The following is an 18705-nucleotide window of genomic DNA, read 5'->3' as shown; positions in this document are numbered from 1 at the left end:
ATGGCATGGTTGACAGTGTCAAAGGCAGAAGAGAGATCAAGCAAGATGAGAACGCAAGGGGTGTTAGAGTTGAGGTTGGTGAGCAGGTCTTCACGGATGTTCAAGAGAGCAGTTTCCGTGCTTCTGGCAGCTCTGAAGCCAGACTGATGGTCATGAAGACAGCCGACAGCTTCAGTGTGGAGATTGAGCTGGGAGATGACCAGTTATTCCAGGAGCTTGCCCAGGAAGGGAGTGATGGAGATTGGGCGATAGTTAGCCGGGCAGGTGGGGTCGGCCGAGGGTTTCTTAAGAAGAGGGTGCACAAGGGAGTGCTTCAGGGGGAAGGGAAGACTCCAGTGGCAAAGGAGTGATTGCAGAAATCAGCCAGGGCAGGAGCCAGGGAGTCTATATGGTTGTTGATAGTTTTGGAGGAACAGGGATGAACCTGTTTCGACAAGAATTTCATAGAACAGACTTGTCTAGAAACCTCATCTGCAGAGAAAAGGGGAAGACAGAGAAGGAGGGAGGAGGGGTGGCTGCAGAAGGGCCATAGGAAGAGCAGGGAATAGCGGGAGTTTGAGAAGTGATATGGGAAGCCAGTGCCTTGCAGAGGGCCTGGGAAGGGACATGAGAGGTAGATACTGCAGCAGGATTGGCCAGTTCCTTGCAGATTTTAAAGAGTTCTGCCGAGTTGTTAGATCCCGCCAAGACGCCGGCTTGGATATGAGCTCTCTTCTTGGTGAGGACGGAGAGCCGGTATTGCCAGTTGGTCAGAGGATGAACTAGAAGCGCGCCATTTCCTCTCGGCCATACTGCATGGGCATCCCTTCCAAGGGCCAGGAGACGAAACCTAATTCACCAGAACAAAACCACCTTCCCCTTCAAATTTAGAGGCGCGCAGGGGTGCAGGCCCAGGAGCATGCGCTGCCCTGACTCCACCCTCCAGTGCCACACCGCAGTCCCCAATGACACGTCGACAATAGATTTAAGATTGCCTAATGACACCAGTATTATAAGGGGGGAGGTTGGTGGGACGTATAGAGGAAAGGGGACTATGGACTAAGAGTACGTTAGTCACTACGGGGAGTAATTTATAATTACTTTTACATCCCGTCCGCTTTCCTTCATACTGCATGGGCGATTAGAACTGAATGTAGCCCCAGGGTGGAGAGGGGAGCTTCCTTAAGCAAATAGGTTCCTGAGAACTGCCTGTCCGAAAGCAGAGTCAGATCTAGAACAGACATCAGTAAAGCTTGCAAAAAGCCGAGGGAGTGGCCCAAGTGGTCGCCCTGCTTATGACTTGCCAAGGGACATGGCGCTCGAATGCGATGGTTGTTTCCTTGGCCCTGACTGCGTGGCCGTGCATGTTGGCCGGAAGGGGCTTGTGCTGGCCCTCGTACGCCTCTTTGATGGCAGAGACCATCCAGCGGGATATGGAACCTTAAAGGCTGGATAGTCTGGTCGTGAGCCTGCGAAAGTGACAAACGGGGCCTCTGATTTGCCAAAGCCCTTGGTCCTGTCCAAGTAAATATTTAGGGCACGCCTGACATCCAGGCAGTGCAGCACTATGTGCTTCGTCCTTGGGATCGGCAAAAAACGTAGGAAGGACCATTTCCTTGTTCAAATGGAAAGCAAACGGCACCTTGGACAGGAATGCTGGGTGTGTCTGCAGGACTACTTTGTCCATGTGAAAGGTAGCATATGTATCTGAGGCGACCAGCGCCTGGATTTCGAGCCGAGGTGAGTCCGACTAGTAAGGCCATCTTGATGGTGACCAGCCTGGTGTCAGCGGACGCCATTGGCTCGAATGGTTTGTGCGCCAGGGCAACCAAGACTATGTTGAGGTCCCACACAGGGTGCGCCCTCTTGACGGGCGGGTAGAGCCTTGCGTGCCCTGTCAAATGTTTGTTGGCGATAGGATTGGAGGAGAAGATCCCCCCCCCCCACCTCCTCCGAGTTCCTGTAAGCTCTGATGGCTGCGAGATATATACGGCAAGTGTCAACCTGCACGCCTGAGTGGGCGAGGTGCACCAAGAAGGAGAGCACGTCGTCCAAAGTAAATGCCAGGGGATGGATGTCTTTGGAGTCTGCCCAGTGGCCAAATCTGGTCCATTTGCTTTTATACTGGGACCTGGTAGCCTTGCTCCTTGCGCCCTGTATGATTTCCAGATTAGAATGCGAGAGGCTGAGGTGCCGAAGTGTTACCTGTTCAGGAACCACACTATGAGGGCTATTTTCTGTGGCGTGGGTGGATGACCTTGTCCCCCTTGCTGCGTCAAAAGATGTGCTGTGCCCGTCGGGAGATGAATCGGGGGCATCTCCAAGAGGCTGAGCAGCTCTGAAATCCATGGCCTGGCCAGCCAGCATGGCGCTATTAAGATTATGTTGAGTTGGCGAGACTCCTTGATCTTGCAAATTACTCTGTGGATCAGCGTAGTGGGCGGGAAGGTGCAAGCCTTCATGCCGTTCCACTGAAGACGAAATGCGTCGCCCAGGGAGCCGGGGCCGTGTCCCTGCCAGGAGGCGAACTGAGGGCACTTCTTGTTGTGCCAAGTGGCATAGAGATCCGCCTGGGGATGACCCACCTGTTGAAGATCCCCTGAATAACGAGGTTGTTCAGCTGCCGGTCGTAATTGTACGCTCCCAGCCTGCTGAGCATGTCCGCCTCCAGGTTGGATTCCCCCGGGAGAAGGACTAGATGTGGTTTTCCAGGGCCCACTCCCAGATGCTGATTGCCAGTCTGCACAGAGGAGCGGATCTGGTGCCTCCCTGCTTGTTGACATAGTACATGCTGGTCGAGTTGTCTGTCTGGATGAGGACAACCTTGCCCCTGAGAAGTGGTAGTAATGCCCTGAGCGCTAGCCAGATGGCGTTCAGCTCTAGCCAATTGATGTGGTATTCCTGTCAAGTCCAGGTGCGGTGGACCAAGAGATCGTCCAAGGTAGCTCCCCAGCCCTCAAGCGAGGAATCCGTGGTGACGGTGGCCTGTGGGGTGGACAGCCGGACTAGCTTGCAGTCCCTGGACCACCAGGTTATGTCCGGGTGGGGGGATGGAGGAACGCTGATCATCTCGGATTGAGAGCCCCGCTCCTGGTTCCATGAGGCCGAAGTGCAGCTGAATCCTCCTCATCCTCAATCTCGTGTGCGGGACGGCTAATCGGACCGCTGCCAATAGACCCAGGATATGTTGGTAACACCATGCCGAGCTCACCTCTCTGCTGAGGAAGTGGTTGGTGGCCCTTTTGATGGCCAAGATCTTGTCCTCAGACGGATATACCTTCTCGGAGCACGTGTCCCAGATGAGGCCCAAGAATGTCAGTCTGTGTGGGCTCCAGCTATGACTTCTTGAGATTGAGCGAGAAGCCCAGATTATGCAGTGTGTTCATAAGGGCATGGGAAGAGTGGTGAACCGCTTCCGGAGATGTAGCCATGTCGTCGAGGTATGGGTAGATATGGAAGCCCTGCGCTCTGAGGAGGGCTGCCACCATATTCATGAGCCTGGTAAAGACCCTGGGGGGGCCCAGTTGAGGACAAAAGGAAGGACCTTGTATTGGAAATGGTAGTCCATGATCCTGAACCGAAGGAAAGAACGATGGGGCTGCCAAATCTGGACGTGTAGGTATGCGTCCTTCAGATCGAGGGAGCACATCCAGTCTCCCTTGCAAAATGTCTCTGCTAAAAAAGCTGGCGTAACCATCTTGAATTTTTGCAGGGGTAAGGAGCGATTGAGGGTGGAAAGGTCCAGCACAACTCTCAAGCCCGTATGGTGGTTCTTTTGAATGTCGAAAAGCCTGGAGTAAAAGCCCAAGCCAGCCTGCCCCCCATTGAAGACACGTGGACCCGAAAGGGCGTGTCATGCCTTATTTCCCTCATAGGCTGTTGCGGAGGAGGGGGAACTGGAAAAAGCCCTTACTCCCCCCCACCCTTTTTGTTGCTTGCGCTGGTTCTGAGACTTTGAGTGGTCAGGCTGCCTGGATCTCCACTCCTGGAAGCCGTGGAACCGTCCATACGTACGACCCCTGTCGGAGCGCTGCTGAGATTGGGTGTACGATTTGGACGTGGTCTTTGTTTGGCCAGATAAAGACTTGGCCGATTGTGAGCCGTTTTTCTTTTTGTCCAGCTCTTCGTCCATGGAGGAGTGGAAAAGGTCCCCCCCCTCGAACGGAAGATCTAAAATGCGTCCCTGGACGTCCGAGTTGAATTTTGTCCCCCGGAGCCAGGCTGTCCTTCTCATGTCTGCGCCGATACTGTTGGCACGGCCAGAGGTGTCGATATGGGCCACGGTAGATTCCATGAGGTCATGCGCCACCAGCTTGGCCTCGGTCAGCCCTGCCTTAAAGCGTGATTGGCTACGAGTAGGGAATTCCAGGAGGAAGTCCGCAATTTCCCGCCATAATCTTTGGTTGGCGGCAGCCAGCATGGCATCTGCGTTGGCCTGATGAGAATGCAAGGACGCGTTTGAATAGAGCTTCTTCCCGTACACCTCCAAGATCATCTCCTCCTTGCCTAGCACCGAGGAGTGTGGCTGAGGATGGGTTGAGAGCAAGAGTGTATCCCCTTCCATCTGCCTGTACTTGGCGTCCAGGCATCGATGGACCGGTTGGGCAGAGTGGGGCTTGAGCCAACCCTTCTTGGCCAGGGAGACTACATCGGTCTGCAGAGGTATCCCCGTTTTGGCAGAGGGGCGTTACGTGAGGACTTCAGCCAGAACCCCCTCAGTCGGCTGCTTGACCTCGGGTTGTGGTAGGCCCAGATAATCCGCCAACCCAGCAAGATGTTCGTGGACGGCCCTGGCCGAGAATGGCGTATCCGGAACCACCTCCTCATCATCTGGATCCTGTGGAGGAGGAGTAGTTGGCGCCAGAGGCTCGGGTACAGGGACCGCGGCCGGAGGCTGAGGGGGTGGCAGAGGCTGGTATAGAACCGCCTGAGGCATCGGCTGGGGGGCCGGAGGCAGTGGCTGTGCCGGGCTCTGGTGCACCGGCTGAGGTGCTTATTGTGCCGATAGCATTGCAGGGAGGACTTCCCCGATGGAGTCCTTGAGGATATCCCCCATCCGAGGTGACTTCATGAGGCCGAAGAACCTCTCAAAGAACCCCGCCTCACTGGCTGAAGAGGCAGAAGGGGGTGCTGACGGGGTAGCTGGGAGCTGCTGTGTACCCTGCCCATATGGACGCAGTGGGAAGCTGCCCTGCGCAAAAGAGGGATAGGCTGTAGGCCATGTACCTGGTTGAGGCCAGTCCCACCTTTGCCGAATTCCTGGAATGGCGTTGGACGGCCTCAGTCTGGCGTGGCAGCCATCTTGTCGAGCTGCCTGCCACGTGCTGCTCGGCCCGCTGGGCCCAGCCTCCTCCAAGACTCTTCTGTGTGGATCACAAGGCCTAACCTGCTCCTCGGGCCTAGGCCCGATAGGTGTGACACCCTCGACCTGGGTGTCACTAGAGCTGCGTTTAGGCGCCCCCACGGATGTATTGCCGGTACAAAGGCATAGCCCCTCAGGCATACTGCCAGTACAAGGTCGGAGCCCCTCGGATGACAATCTGGTACCAGAACTTTCCGGTCCCTCAACACTACCATGGGAGGATCCAAGGATCCCTCGGCCCGAAGGCCGGTAGCTGCAGCAGCCTTGGTGCACATGCTGGTACAAGGACCTAATCAGTCCCTCCCAGGCGGGTGGGTCCCTGGGAAGGAGTCTCATTTGCAGTGTGCGATGGAGAATATCAGCCCTACCTTGGGCTTGGCTCGATGTTACACAAAGTTCTTGAGTTCCTCTGAAGGCGACTTCTGGAAGAACTCCCTCCACCTGGCTAGTCTGTTCTTCAGCGCTTTCGAAGACAGAGACACACACTGTACAAGCTTGCCAACTGTGGTCTGGTCCAAGGCAACACACGCAGAGGCCATGGGAGTCTGAACTTGTGAAGAGGATGTTGCAGGCAGGAATGGATACCTGCTGAACCCTGTGGAAGTCGACATGCGCCGGGGAGGAGCGTGACGCCCGAGGAAAGAGTACATGAATGATAAAAAGACAAAAAAAGAAAAAGAATCATCTGCGCGTGGAATTACATGGCCGAAGCCAAACCCAGGAGCGCTGGTGAATTTGGCCCGTTCCTGCGGAAAAGGGGACTGAGGTGTGGCACCGGAGGGTGGAGTCAGGGCAGTGCATGCTCCCGTGGCCGCACCACTGCACACCTCTAAATGTAAAGGGGAAGAAGGTTTTTTCTGGTGAAAGGTTCTGTCTCCCGTCCCTTGGAAGGGACGCCCATGCAGTATGGAGGAAAGGGGACGGGACTTAAGAACGTAAGAGTAAGTTCTTCGCCGCACAATCTCTATCGTTTTTAGCATGTATGTTGTCAAAACACACTAAATGTTTATGTTGTTCTGCTTATCTTTTTTTTTTAACTTATTTATATTTTTTTTAACTGAGTGAGAAAGTGGTTTCTTAGGTTTTTAAAACTTTTTTTATGTTTTTCTACAAATAAAATTCTTTTTTGGGAACACAGAAACACATGAGTTGATACTCTTTGTCAAACCAGAAGCAGAAATAACAGCTGATGGTTATGGAACTTGGGAAGGATAAGCATTTAGTGCTCTCTATTAAAGGGAGGGTTAGCCAGTCTCTACTTTTTTGACTTGTCCCTAAACACTTGAGCCTGCCCCCCCCGCCAACAAAAGAGAAATTTGTGGAAGTACCCAATAGAGTCTTACCAGGGTGGCCTGGCTGCGACTCCTCAGTGCATATGAGCCCATGGGCCAAAAACTCCAGCCCCTTGCCAAAGATGCAGAACGATGTTGCACGGCCAGGCCCAACACATTCTCTGTGAACTTCGAACACTGACATTTCTGGAGGGCATCATCAGTTTTTCCCCCCCAAACAAGTTTTGGCTATTAAGGGGCATGTTCGGCAGTTTAGCCTGGACATCATGCACAAATGTTCTCATCCAAGAGTGGCACCGGAGCACGACACTTGTAGTCCGCTCTGTCCAGTCCCTACTGCAGAATCTGGCGAAAAGCTTCCCTGCCATCTGTCACCATAGCATTTGCCACAGTGGACCACAGGCGGAAACAGAATTTTGCTAAGGTGGAACATTCATTTACTGCATGAAGGGCCTGGCTGAGTGGCACAAACACCATCTACCCCCAAGCGTCTAGTCTCTGACTTTCCCTATGAGGTGGCAGCGAGGGAATGGTACAGGACTGAACATTAGCAGCCTGCACCACCCAGCTCTCCGGGGATGCAAAAGTTGATTAAAAAAACTGAGTAGAGGAGGCACAGTGATGCTTCCTTGCTAGCTCCCAATCAACTACAAGCGGCCTTCGACTATACACAATCAACTACAAGAGGCCAATCAACTTCCAACTCCGGGAAGGTGTTGAGGCCACAGGCCTCTTTGAGGTCCAAGGCTAGCCCTTGGACATCCTCACTCTATTCCTAGAACTCCTCTAGGAATTCCCTCCCGTATCTGGAGACCAAGGACTCAAATTACGAAGGTTCTCCAGGTACCCTTGTTGCCGATGACATTGAGGACAAATGTCAGGACTGGTGGTGAGATCACAAAGCACAAATGCAGAGTCGGGCATAGGGGAAGCTCCTCCCCCAGAGTCACAAAAGCCGGTGTCACCTTGGTGGAGATGTCAAGCATATTTAGGCGAATTCGTTACCATTCCTCAGGGGTGAAGGATTGAGTCAGAACCTATGGCTCAGTGGTTCCTCCTTTTTGGAAAAGAAAGAATGCAGTGCGAGAATCCACTCTGGGAGCAGGATCTCTTTCAGTACTGCTTTTTCTTTGCTTTATGTGGGAACTCTCTTCGGTCTCTTCCACTGCGCGAGGTTGAACGCGACCGCGAGACTTCACCCTTTGTTTTGTGAAAGAAGACAAAGGGTTTTGCCGCCTGTTCCTATAGGGTCTTCAGGTGCATGGACTAACAACCCACAATCCTCGGGTATCATCATCCTTGCCCAAGCAGAATAAACAAATCCGGTACGAATCTGAAACAGACATCTGCCAGCCACAATCTGTGCAAGGCTTGAACCCAGAGGCCTTCGCAGGGTTGGGCATGGCAACGCTAAATTCCAAGATTCAGAAGCGCGTGTTCCTAAAGCGAACAGAGTGTGTGGAAAAATAGGAACTGAGGTCACAGGGGGCATGGACTCAATATAAACTGGCCCTGACATATCCAGTCGGGGCCCGCGTAGAGGGGCCGGGCAGAGCCAAAGCAGAGCCGTGCTACATCCCATGGCAATAGAAACGTTGCAGCAGAACAGCTCAGCTGTGGATAGGTTATCAGTCAGTCAATTAAGCTTTATTTCGATCATAAAAGCAACAACATAAATACATTTAAGAATCTTAACTAGTAAAGAAAGAAACCTTTGTGCATCTTCACAGAGAATTACATAATACATGCCATTTAAATAAAATCATAAAATATAAATATTTTAAAACACCTAACTAATCAGAGAGCAAAACTTCAAACTTTATTAAGAACCCAAGAATCAAAGTATCATAATAGTCCTCTTCAAAATACAAAACCGTTTTTAAGCATTATTTAGCAACACAAACATTAGTCAGATATAGCAAAAACTAGTACATGGGTTGGACTCACAATTTGAGCACCCCAATAGTCTTAAGCCATGAAACAGGATCTGACCCTCCAGGCATTCTTTAGATAATTTACACAGAATGCACTGCCAGTTCATCCCTTCCATTAACACACAGTGCTAGGGCATGATCCTTCCTTTTTAATGTTCTGTCCTGTCACTCCACTGTCCTTGCGTCTTTGTCGCGCCCGGATGCCTTTAAGCTTTTGGCATGTTATAAATATATAAATAAAATAAATAAAATTAAAATAAATGTTTTAGAGTTATAATTGATCTATGTATAAATAATTGTTTCAGATAGCTCTTCCTAACTTTGCGGTACTATAGACAAAATTACAAAGACCATTTTATTTTCAATCTGGTTTTCGCACATAAGACATTTGTTAGGAAGATCACAGTTCCATCTGGGCAATAATTCTGCCAATGTTAATGTTCCAAATCGAAGATTGAGGTACAAGGCCCTTTTGGCGAGACGATATCCAAATACGTTTCATAGTCAAAGGTCTGCTTACACTCCCAATACCTTCTTTCCCCCTCTTACTACTGAAAATATCAATGAGGAAGACAGTCACTTCATTATTCTTCAGGGCCACCTTGATCCTTAATTTAGCACCACTATCGATGAATTGGATTACTGTGGTATAAACAAATTTGTATTGACCGGGGGAAAAATAACAGTCATTTTTTCGAAAATAACTGGTTAGTTACTCCCTTGGTCATTTCAAACAACCTGCACCCCTCCCACCCTCCCCCTCCCCGCCATACACCCACTACAGTACTTACCTTCTGGCGGCACACAACGAAGTGTGCTGCGGCCTCGCTATCCCTCTGCGATGACTGTTCCCTTCATGCACAAAAAAAATGGAACCAACGCAGCAGAGACCTATTTTTTATATAACTACTTGTCCACCGCTTCCTTTTTATGGAAGCGGGGGACATCCATGCAACCCCCGAAGTCCTGGAATGTTGATCAAGGTGAACGGGGGATACACCTGCAACCCCCACTACCCTTGATTGACATTTTTTGCATTTGTTTTTTTCCAATGCCATAGTCAGCATTTTCTACCATTTGTATCGGACAGGATTCCCCAGCCAAAATTGGTGTATCGCAGGGAAGGCTTACCAATTTAGACTCTATACCATTAATAAAAAGATAATGTGTTTAGGCCAGTACACTCCCTTGAGTACTCCTATTTGAATAGGTATTAATTTGTGACCCTGCTGTCGGCACTCCATCTTACCACGGCCTTGTTCCCGTTTTAAAGACTCTGTATTGACCTAACAAGGGCTAGCGGGATCTCCATCTCTCTTAAGGCATTCGACAATAGGGCCCTTGGTACCTTGGCAAAGCCCGTTTTTAGGCCCACAAATGTGACGAATAGTCTCATCTTTCTTAAGGTTACATACTTATCACAACTGAGATCCAATCGAAGGCATTGATCAATAGTACTAATATTTTCCCCAAAACCAGCCTTTAAAGGTATGTAGAACATTATCTCCTTCCATCCAAGACTCCTGGTGGGTCAACAATGCCTTGGCGAATATACATGAGGAATCCATTCGAATCAACCTTACAGTCAATGTGTTTATTGATCACACTCCCTAAAAATAGGCAAATATTCTCAAGAAATAAAAATATTGAGTAAAAACAATGCCCACAAAAATCGGAAACAGGATCCTGCCCCCTGCCGTCATCCACACAGCCCGATTGATATATTTGGACCAGTAGTACATGCAGTGCAAAAGGTTTAAAGGACCGAAACAGAAATCTCACCTGAAAAACAGCATTTAAACGCTGCAACCAAAAACTGCTGTGCTTTGCTTTCCCTGTCACATGAGTGTCAAGCAGTTGAACATTGCATGCATCAACGGCCGTGTTGCTTTTATTTCACCTGAATGACAAGAAGTAATACACTGCATCCAAAAAAACAGCCTTGTTTTACAATTAATTCCCATGAGGGACAGGAATTTCAACACTACATCCAGACACGGTTTTTGCTTTCCATTTCACTTGAACAGCAGCCCTTGACACACTGCAAACGAAAAATGGTTTGGCTTTTTCTTTTGTTCATGTCAAATCAGAGAACCGTGTGGAAAGGGGCCTACCCCACATTGTCAATGGACCAACAGCAAATGCAAACTTGCTTAAAAAGAGTAGAATTAGAGAATACCTTGACATACAAGACAAGATTCCAAACATTAGATGAGAAAACGGCTTGCACACGTGTGAACAAGAAAAATTACTTTAAATAGGCCACAGAGAAAAGAGAATACTGCTCACACAGAAATGGCAGGGAAATATGCTGGGTGAAGGGGTTTTGACTAAAGCAATGTATATTATGTGTCCACCCACAAGACTTCAGTCACCTTTGAAGATGCACAGAATACCGGAAAAAACAGTTTGGCCTATGGCAGGAAACTTCACAATTAAGAGCCACGCTTTCTACTGGTAGTCACACCCATCAGTGAACCATCCCATCCCCCAGTCAAATGGGATGTTACTGAGGGCATCATAATTCCCTGCTCTGCCAGACTTGAAGGCAGGGGCTCAGGGATTTCAAAGAAAGCAAGTGTGGCTAAAGCTTGACTAGGAGGGGTGAGCTCCTTCCTGCACCCACTACCAAGAACAAACTGACAACTTCACAGGGGGGGGGTCATAAAATTTCTGGTCACCGGCTGTGGGGGATGAAGTGCCCCTTCCACAGATGGGGACAGATCCTGCCAATTGACATTAAAGGACTGATTTCATTTTTAGGCATTTTTCGCACCAATTAGAATGAGAAATAATTTTGTTTTATGCTAGGTTTTTATGTAATTTCCAGGCAGTTTTACAGAGAAAAAGTACATTTTTCTAGGACTTTGTAAACAGAAATGGCCAGTTAGAGCAGGATTCTGGCTGATCTCAAAATGGGACAAATATGACAATTGGTGGAAAGATGGAACATTAAATTAGGAACATGCTTGATCAATTGCAGATTTATAACTGTTTTACATTTTGTGAAAAGGACAAAAATGTGCCAACGGGCCATGCTACATCGTACGGAGTTGGCGATTGGCTTACCTAATTCCTTATAACCAATTAAAACCACTTATCTTATGCATATAACAGGGGCTAGTAGAATTATGAAGTTATGAGACGTTACTTGTTTTTGTCAAAAAGTGGCCAATAGAACAAAGAATAGTAATAAAGGCAACCGGACAGAAGGTGCGCTCTTCGCTTGAACCAATCATGCCAGAGGTCGGAGAGAGGAATGATAAACTGTCCTATCCGAGCGGTAGGGGTAATTACAGAATACTCCCCCTAGATTGTAAAGTGATTGATGTCATTTGTGCTATATAAGCGGGACTAGACCAAGTCGGAGGGGACACAGAAAAATCCGGGGAGAAAGGAGAAGGACAGCGGAGAGAAGGCGGCTGAACCTAACCAAGGCAGAGTGCAGTGCCCAGACCCCTTGCCTAGCTGTCCAGAGTGTCCTGAGATACAGCTGGCTTTCCAGAATCCCAAACCAAGGCTTACTGCCTTAAATTGCATAAGCCCTTCCTTTTTGCAGCATTGTACCCAATTTGCCCCCATTGAAAACCCCATTGAAAATTTTAATGTTAAAGGATATTTGTACCGTGCACTATCACCACCGGAGTGGTCCCCTGGCGGCTCAAAGAAAGGGAGGGGTGGGAGTGAGTTATGGGAATAAGCTCGAAAAATGCAAGAGAGCAGTGATGTTCTGTTGTCGGCCTCAGCCCAGTAAGTCCGTTGACTGGGCTTGGGGTGTTTTACGGTCGGTAGCCACTGTGGGAATCTATGTGTGGTTTCTTTTGTTGTTGCAGTATAGTGACGTTTGTATTGACTGTTGAGTTGTGCTTGTGGTTGGTTAGAGTTTGAGAGGTGTATGCAGAGGGGTGAAATTGGCATTGACGTCTGGAAGCGAGGCTGTTAGGGAGCATTCTCAAATGGCTGATTACCTTATGAGTCCCTCGGCAGCTTTGCTGGATTTCTAGGGTTTATTTTTTTCACCTGGTAAGAGTGTGAGCCGTTTTCCCACTCTTGCGTGTATTTTGCTGTGTGTATTTTTACCATCTGTGTGATCTTGGGCTCTGGAGCCTCACCTACTCCATGAGCATCATTTTTTGTGCGCGTTGCACAGCACCTTCAGTGCAGTGACACAGGGTTGTCTTTTAGACTTCCCACTGACTCAATTATTCTCAATTATTCTGGGACTGACTATCTCCCAGAACCATGTAAAGTTGCCATTAACTTTATGTAGTCTCTTTAAACCACAGACCCAGTACACCCCATTTACATGTTGTATTGGAAAGGGTCAATTCTAATCCCGTTTTGTCTGTTTCTCTTGGAGCACTGTTTTGCTCCCTTTTCATCAAGGCTTAGCTGGTGGCAGTGGTAACTACCCTATTATTTCTACTGTGGTTATCTTATATAACCATGGTATTGTTTTAGGCTAGTATTTTAGCCTCGAACATAAATCCGCTTGACCAAATATATTTTATTTCAGCTCCGGCTGAGTTTATTCGCCATTTCGTTTTGTAAATGTCTTTCTCGTGTTTTACTCTGCGCACCAAACCACGTTTGGTCCTTTTGTTTGCCGTCTTTTCGTGGGCTTCTGCACAGAAGCCCTCCTTAAGGCGCCTGAAAGTCTGGGTAGGCAGGATGTGAGGGAGGGGTATTAGGACCCCTGCCATGGGTTCCCTTGGTAACCCAAGTCACACTCATTTTGATTGGCTGGGTGGCTGTCCTTACTAGGACAGCCACCCTGCTGTGTGAGAATGGGGGAAAACTGCATAAAAAGCAGGTCTCTGGGACTGGAAAAGCAGAGTCGCCACTGGAACGAAAGAACCAACGAGGAGCTGACAGAAGGACCCCTACGACGACAGAACCACCCGATGAAGCCCTGCTGCAGGTCCGAATCTTCAGAATCCGACGACAGAAGATCCTCCAAGAAGCTTCTTCCCTTGAGCTGGTGGGACCAACCAGTTCGCCCAAACTTCAAGCCAGGACCCCTCCACTGGTCGAATTCGCTGTACAGAGCTACAAAGGGCCGGATTTTGTATGATATGTCAGATGTTGATTTTGTTCTTGAAGTGGTATGCCAGGTCGTTGCAGAGTTTCTCTGAGGGGTTTGAGGTGTTGTCACAGCCTGGTGGGTTTTGCATTTCTTTAAATGATGTTGAACATTTCTTTTTGTGTGTTGGTGGCATTGGTGATTCGGTCATCATAATGCCTTCTCTTTTGCCTTTTGTATTTCCTTCTTGTATGCGCGGGTTAGTTTCTGGAACAGTATTTTTTTTGTCAGGGTTGTATTCTTTCCTCCATTCCTGCTTCATCTTCTTGTTGTCCTTTTTCATGGTGCTTAGTAGTGGGGTGAACCATTTTGCCATTGCCCTTTTTTTGATGGGGTGAATGGTTTTTCCGGGGAGATCTTTTCAATTGTATCAGTAATCAATTTGTGAAGTAGCTCCACTTTCCCGTCTAGGTCTGTCAGCTCTAGTTCTAGAGTTGAGGGTTTGGTCATCTCCAGTTCGAATCGGTTGCTTGCTTTGACGGTTTTCCAGTTTTTTTGTGGTGGTTGTGAGTTTGGCGGGCTGGATGAAGACTTGAGTTTATAGTCTGATCACAAATGGGATGATGAGATGGTCACTCCACAGTATTTGTATCGGTGGTGCGTAGTGATAAGTTTTTCCTTGGCAAAGATTGCGTCGAGCGTGTGTCCTGCAGAGTGTGTTGCCCATTTAATCAGCTGTCGTATTTTCATGGTTGTAAGTTGTCCAATCAGTGAATTTTGGGAGTTGGTGACTTTCTTCAAACCAGATGTTGAAGTCCCCCAGGATAATTAGATGTTCGTGCAGCATGGCTATGTTGGTGATGGCTTCTATGAAGTTATCGACGAAGGTTGTGTCGTATGTCAGTGGTCTGTACACCAGGATGAATGTGATGTTGGTTTTTGGGTTCGCTGATAGGTGTATGACCATGGTTTCGGAGTTGTTGCTGTTGAGAGGTTCATCTGTTTTTATTTTCAGGTGTCGTTTAAATGCTATTGCGAGGCCTTCTTTTTTATTTTTTCTGTTGACTTGAAGGCATTTGAAGTTGGTTGGGAGGCAGCTTTGGAGTGTGATTTTGTAGTTGTCGTCCAGCCATGTTTCTGTGATGAATAGTAGGTCAATGCTGTCGTCGTAGAGAAGGTCAAATATCTCTGTTGAGTGTTTTGACATGGATCTTACGTTTATTAGATTGCAATGTAGTTTGGTTTGGGCTTTATTGTTGTTGGGTTGGTCTTCTGATCACTGTTGAGGTTTCTTTTCAGGTCGATCTCTAGCTGAGGTGTTGGTACAGGTGCTTCTGTGTCATCGAAAAGTTATTCTAGGTTCAGTCTTGGGATTTTGTTTTCATCAGGTTCGTCCAAGAATTGTGGGTGTTGAGTGGAGGTTCCTCTTGTTTTGGTGATGTAAGGTAATTGTATCAGTTATGTTTTTGTTATTCCTAGCGGTGTCCGTTGTTCTGCGTGGTTGTTTGGTTTTCTGTAGTTGTTGATTCTCACGTTGGGTTGGTTCGTTCTGGTGACCAATTGTTTGCGAGGTGTGGAGTTAAGTTGAGCGATCTGTCTCTTCTGTGTTGGTTCGGGCGTCGTTCCTGTCTGTGGGAGTGTGTTCTGCTTTTGTGAGTCTTTGTTGATGTTCCAATGCGTTTGTTCTTTCTGCTCTTTTTCTTTCCCTTGGTACGGGTCATTTACGCAGCATTTTGAGGTTCAGAGTTGTTTTGGTCTTTATTTTGTTTGTTGATGCAGAGTTGATTTTTGCTTTGGTCTGGCTGTCTTGAGGTGTAGTACTGGGTGTAGGGTATTGACCGCTGCAAGCTTGGGCTCTGTCTGTAGGTGGTCTTTTCAGCTGGTATTGCCGACTTGTTCAGTCCCTGTCTTGAGTAAGGTGGGGAGGTTTGTTAGGTTTGTATCATTGGGTGTTTATCAGTGACTGTCCTTAAGGAGTGTCTCCTTGGACGAGGCTGCCGCTGTGAGCCAACTATGTGGGGTTAGGAAGGGTAGCCAGTAACTACAGAATTGTCCTGATGGGTGTAACTAGCAATCACTGTCAACTTATGAGGCGTGAGCCCCTAATCATAGTATTGTTCCACGATAATCAGCCAATGATCTCCGTTTCACTCGACAGTGATGCTCTCTAGATCTGAGTTGGTCAGTCACATATGAGCATTCTGTATGGTGGGAGTGAGGCTTACAATCAACAATGCACCTTGAAATAGGGCACCTGCCAGATTTGAGCATCCCGTATACTGGGGGAGAGACCTATGCCTGACAGATCAAATGGGTGCAGTGCTAAACACAGTTAAGTTTGAGACACAGGTGACCAAAATGATTACTATACTAAGCACAGCGTGATTTGAGATTCCTGTATAGTGGGAGAAGGGCCTACCCCTAACAGGTCAAATGGGTGTTGTACTAAACACAGCTATTCGATTTGAGACACAGGTGACCAAAAATCACAATACTAAACACTGCTATGTTTAAAACACAGGTAACCAAATTTCACAATACTAAACACGGCTTTGTTTGAGACACAGGTGACCAAATATTACAATACTAAAACACAGCTAGATTTGAGATTCCTGTATAGTGGGAGAGAGGCCTACATCCAACAGGTCCAATGGGTGCTGTACTAAACAAGGTTAGGTTTAGTAGTGTTGTGTTGACGAAGGCAGCAGGTGTTCATTATTATTAAGGTGTTTTAGATAGATTTGTTAAGTGGTTAGGCTTCCAGGGTAGAGTAGTTGCTCTACTCCCCACCTAGACCACTCCTACCTTACTCACTCCTACCTTACTGGTCCTGGTCGTTGCTGGTTGGCGGCTGTCAAATGGCTTCCCCTGCGGACAAGAGCTGAAACACCATTGACACCAATGTATGAGCCGCCCTTTGCCTTGGGGCCATTAGCCACAGGGCTGCCCTGGCAGAGGGCTGCCCTGTAAGGGTCTATTAAGAGTTGACTAGGAGACAATCAGGACCAAAATGACCAAGCATGTGCGGTGTAGCTGGGTAGGCCCAGCTGGTTTACTGAGAAGCACCAATCAGGGACGGGAGGAGGGATAATCCAGAAGTACGAGTGGGTTGGGGAAGGAGGCTACTGGCAGTGAACACGGGCCTAGGGGATCACAAAACAGGCAAAATGCACAAAAAGTAGAAGTCAAGAGGGTCAGGGGGCCACAACACTCACCAGGTCTGCAGATTTAAAATCTGCAAACTGCCAGTTCAATTCTGCCAGTGAAAACCCCAAATTGCCAGTGTAATTCTGTCACCTTCCCATAGAAGAGTGTGTTTAGCCTGTGTATGTTAACATATTCCCTTTGGTAAATCTCGCAGTGCCTGTGTAAATCCTAAATCTATTTTCAAGTAAAGCAATTAATTCCCCCATTGAAATCCATGGTACAAGATGGTCGAAATTAGAAATGAACCACCTTGAACCTGGTGTCTTTCTTTAATTATTATAGTCATTAAAGTATTGCCTCAAAAGAATGAGTCTCCTTGTAACTGAAAACTGAATTTGTCTGTGTCTTGTGTGCATTACCCACGAATTCCTATTTGCATCCGTCCTATTAAAACCCCAAATCATAGTCCCATTGAGAGAAATCCCTTTTGCCTACAAGTCTGTTATGTGCCTCTGTCCTCGTCATTGAAAACCGATTTTCCCCATTATAAGCAAAGCCGCTTCCCTGAGCCGCCCGTCATAGTAAAACCTGTGTAAACGAATTTCTATTTGCCGTCTGTATTTTTCCCTTTTGCATTTGCTTTCTCCCAAACCGATTTTCCCACTTCATGTCTATTGTTGCCCTGGTGTGCTGATTAGTATTCTATAATGTTTCTCAAATCTCCTATACGAATTTCCTTTCATTCTGTCATCTAGCAGTTGAGTGATAAATCAAAATCCCAGTCTGCAATTTTGCTCCAAAAACGGGTTTTCACTTTCTTTGCTGGCTTCGCATATGGAGTTGGTGGGATTAACCCCAAATGTGATTTTCTTTCTCTATTTCTACTCCTTGCCACTGCGTTCCATTCAAAGGAATCAAGTTAGCTGATGGTTGAGGGTGAGTGTTGGGGGGGGGGGGGGAGTGCTAGAGTGCTAAACCGTTGGTGTTATCTCTTTATAAAATAGTTATTTTTGTGTGTTACCATTAAAGATTGTGTGAATGTAACAGGATATCTTAACCTAATTGTTTTGTAGAGATTAGTGCATTTGTGTTACCACAACATTGGTGGCTGTGAAATTGTTCGATTTTCCTTTTTCATTAAATAATAAATTAATATCTCAGTAATAAACACCGGCCGGATTCCTGGTCCATTGTGACATGGGGTGCTTGTGGAGATTGGGTGCGAGACGGGTTGGAGGCCTACTGAAAAATTAATAAAAATAAAAAAAGAACCTGTGTTTTATTAAAATAAAAAAGCGCTTTATTGTACACCACATTCATTGTCGGGGAAGGAGTCCCTGGATGGAGTGTGCCATGTAAGAAAACCGTGACGCCAAAGAATGCATTACACACTTAAAATCAAAGGCATACTCGGATTGCTTGGCATATGCAGAGGTAAGAAAATAATATAAATCATAAGAGTGAGCAGTTACTTCTTACCTTGATATTCACATCTGCTCCGTTGCAGACAAGAAGCTCTAAACATAGCGCTCCATGAGTTGATGCCGCAGCAAAGTGCAAAGGAGTGAAGCCCTTCTCGTTGACTTGATTAACATTAGCACCACAGTCTATGAGCTCATTAACCACAACATCCTGCCCATTGTAGCAGGCCACGTGCAGAGGGGTGTTTCCGTAGGCATTTGGTTCATTCATCTGAAGAGAAAGAAAAAAGGAGACCATTCTATGAAGAGAGATCATATGAAGGAATGGCAGAGTATTGCAATGAGCAGGAAGAGGGGCACAAGCTAGAGGATGAACAGGATCAGAAGATGGACACAACATGGCATAGGAGGACATGGCTGGCTGCAGAGTAACAGGGACCCAGCATCCTCCGTTTCTAGCCACCCTCCCTGTCCCCATACTGCTCCTGAAGGGAGACGCACAGAGACAACATGACAGGCGTTGGGAGTAACAAGAACAGCAACAAGG

At 47.7% G+C, this 18705-nt stretch overlaps 1 protein-coding gene across 2 annotated transcripts in view; it reads right to left on the bottom strand.

Moving 5' to 3' along the window:
• Nucleotides 1-18705, bottom strand: part of ANKRD28 (ankyrin repeat domain 28) — a 1823421-nt gene that overhangs the window by 1013170 nt on the left and 791546 nt on the right. For both annotated transcript variants that reach the window (XM_069648906.1, XM_069648905.1), the window contains exon 8: nt 18217-18429. In XM_069648906.1, coding sequence (XP_069505007.1) covers nt 18217-18429 — 213 coding nt within the window. The remainder of the gene's footprint in view (nt 1-18216; nt 18430-18705) is intronic.

Source organism: Ambystoma mexicanum, chromosome 2q, assembly GCF_040938575.1.
Source record: "Ambystoma mexicanum isolate Mex_15411 chromosome 2q, UKY_AmexF1_1, whole genome shotgun sequence".
Classification (NCBI taxonomy): domain Eukaryota; kingdom Metazoa; phylum Chordata; class Amphibia; order Caudata; family Ambystomatidae; genus Ambystoma; species Ambystoma mexicanum.
The sequence above is the reverse complement of the archived record's forward strand: the minus strand, read 5'-3'. Positions and strand labels throughout refer to the sequence as shown.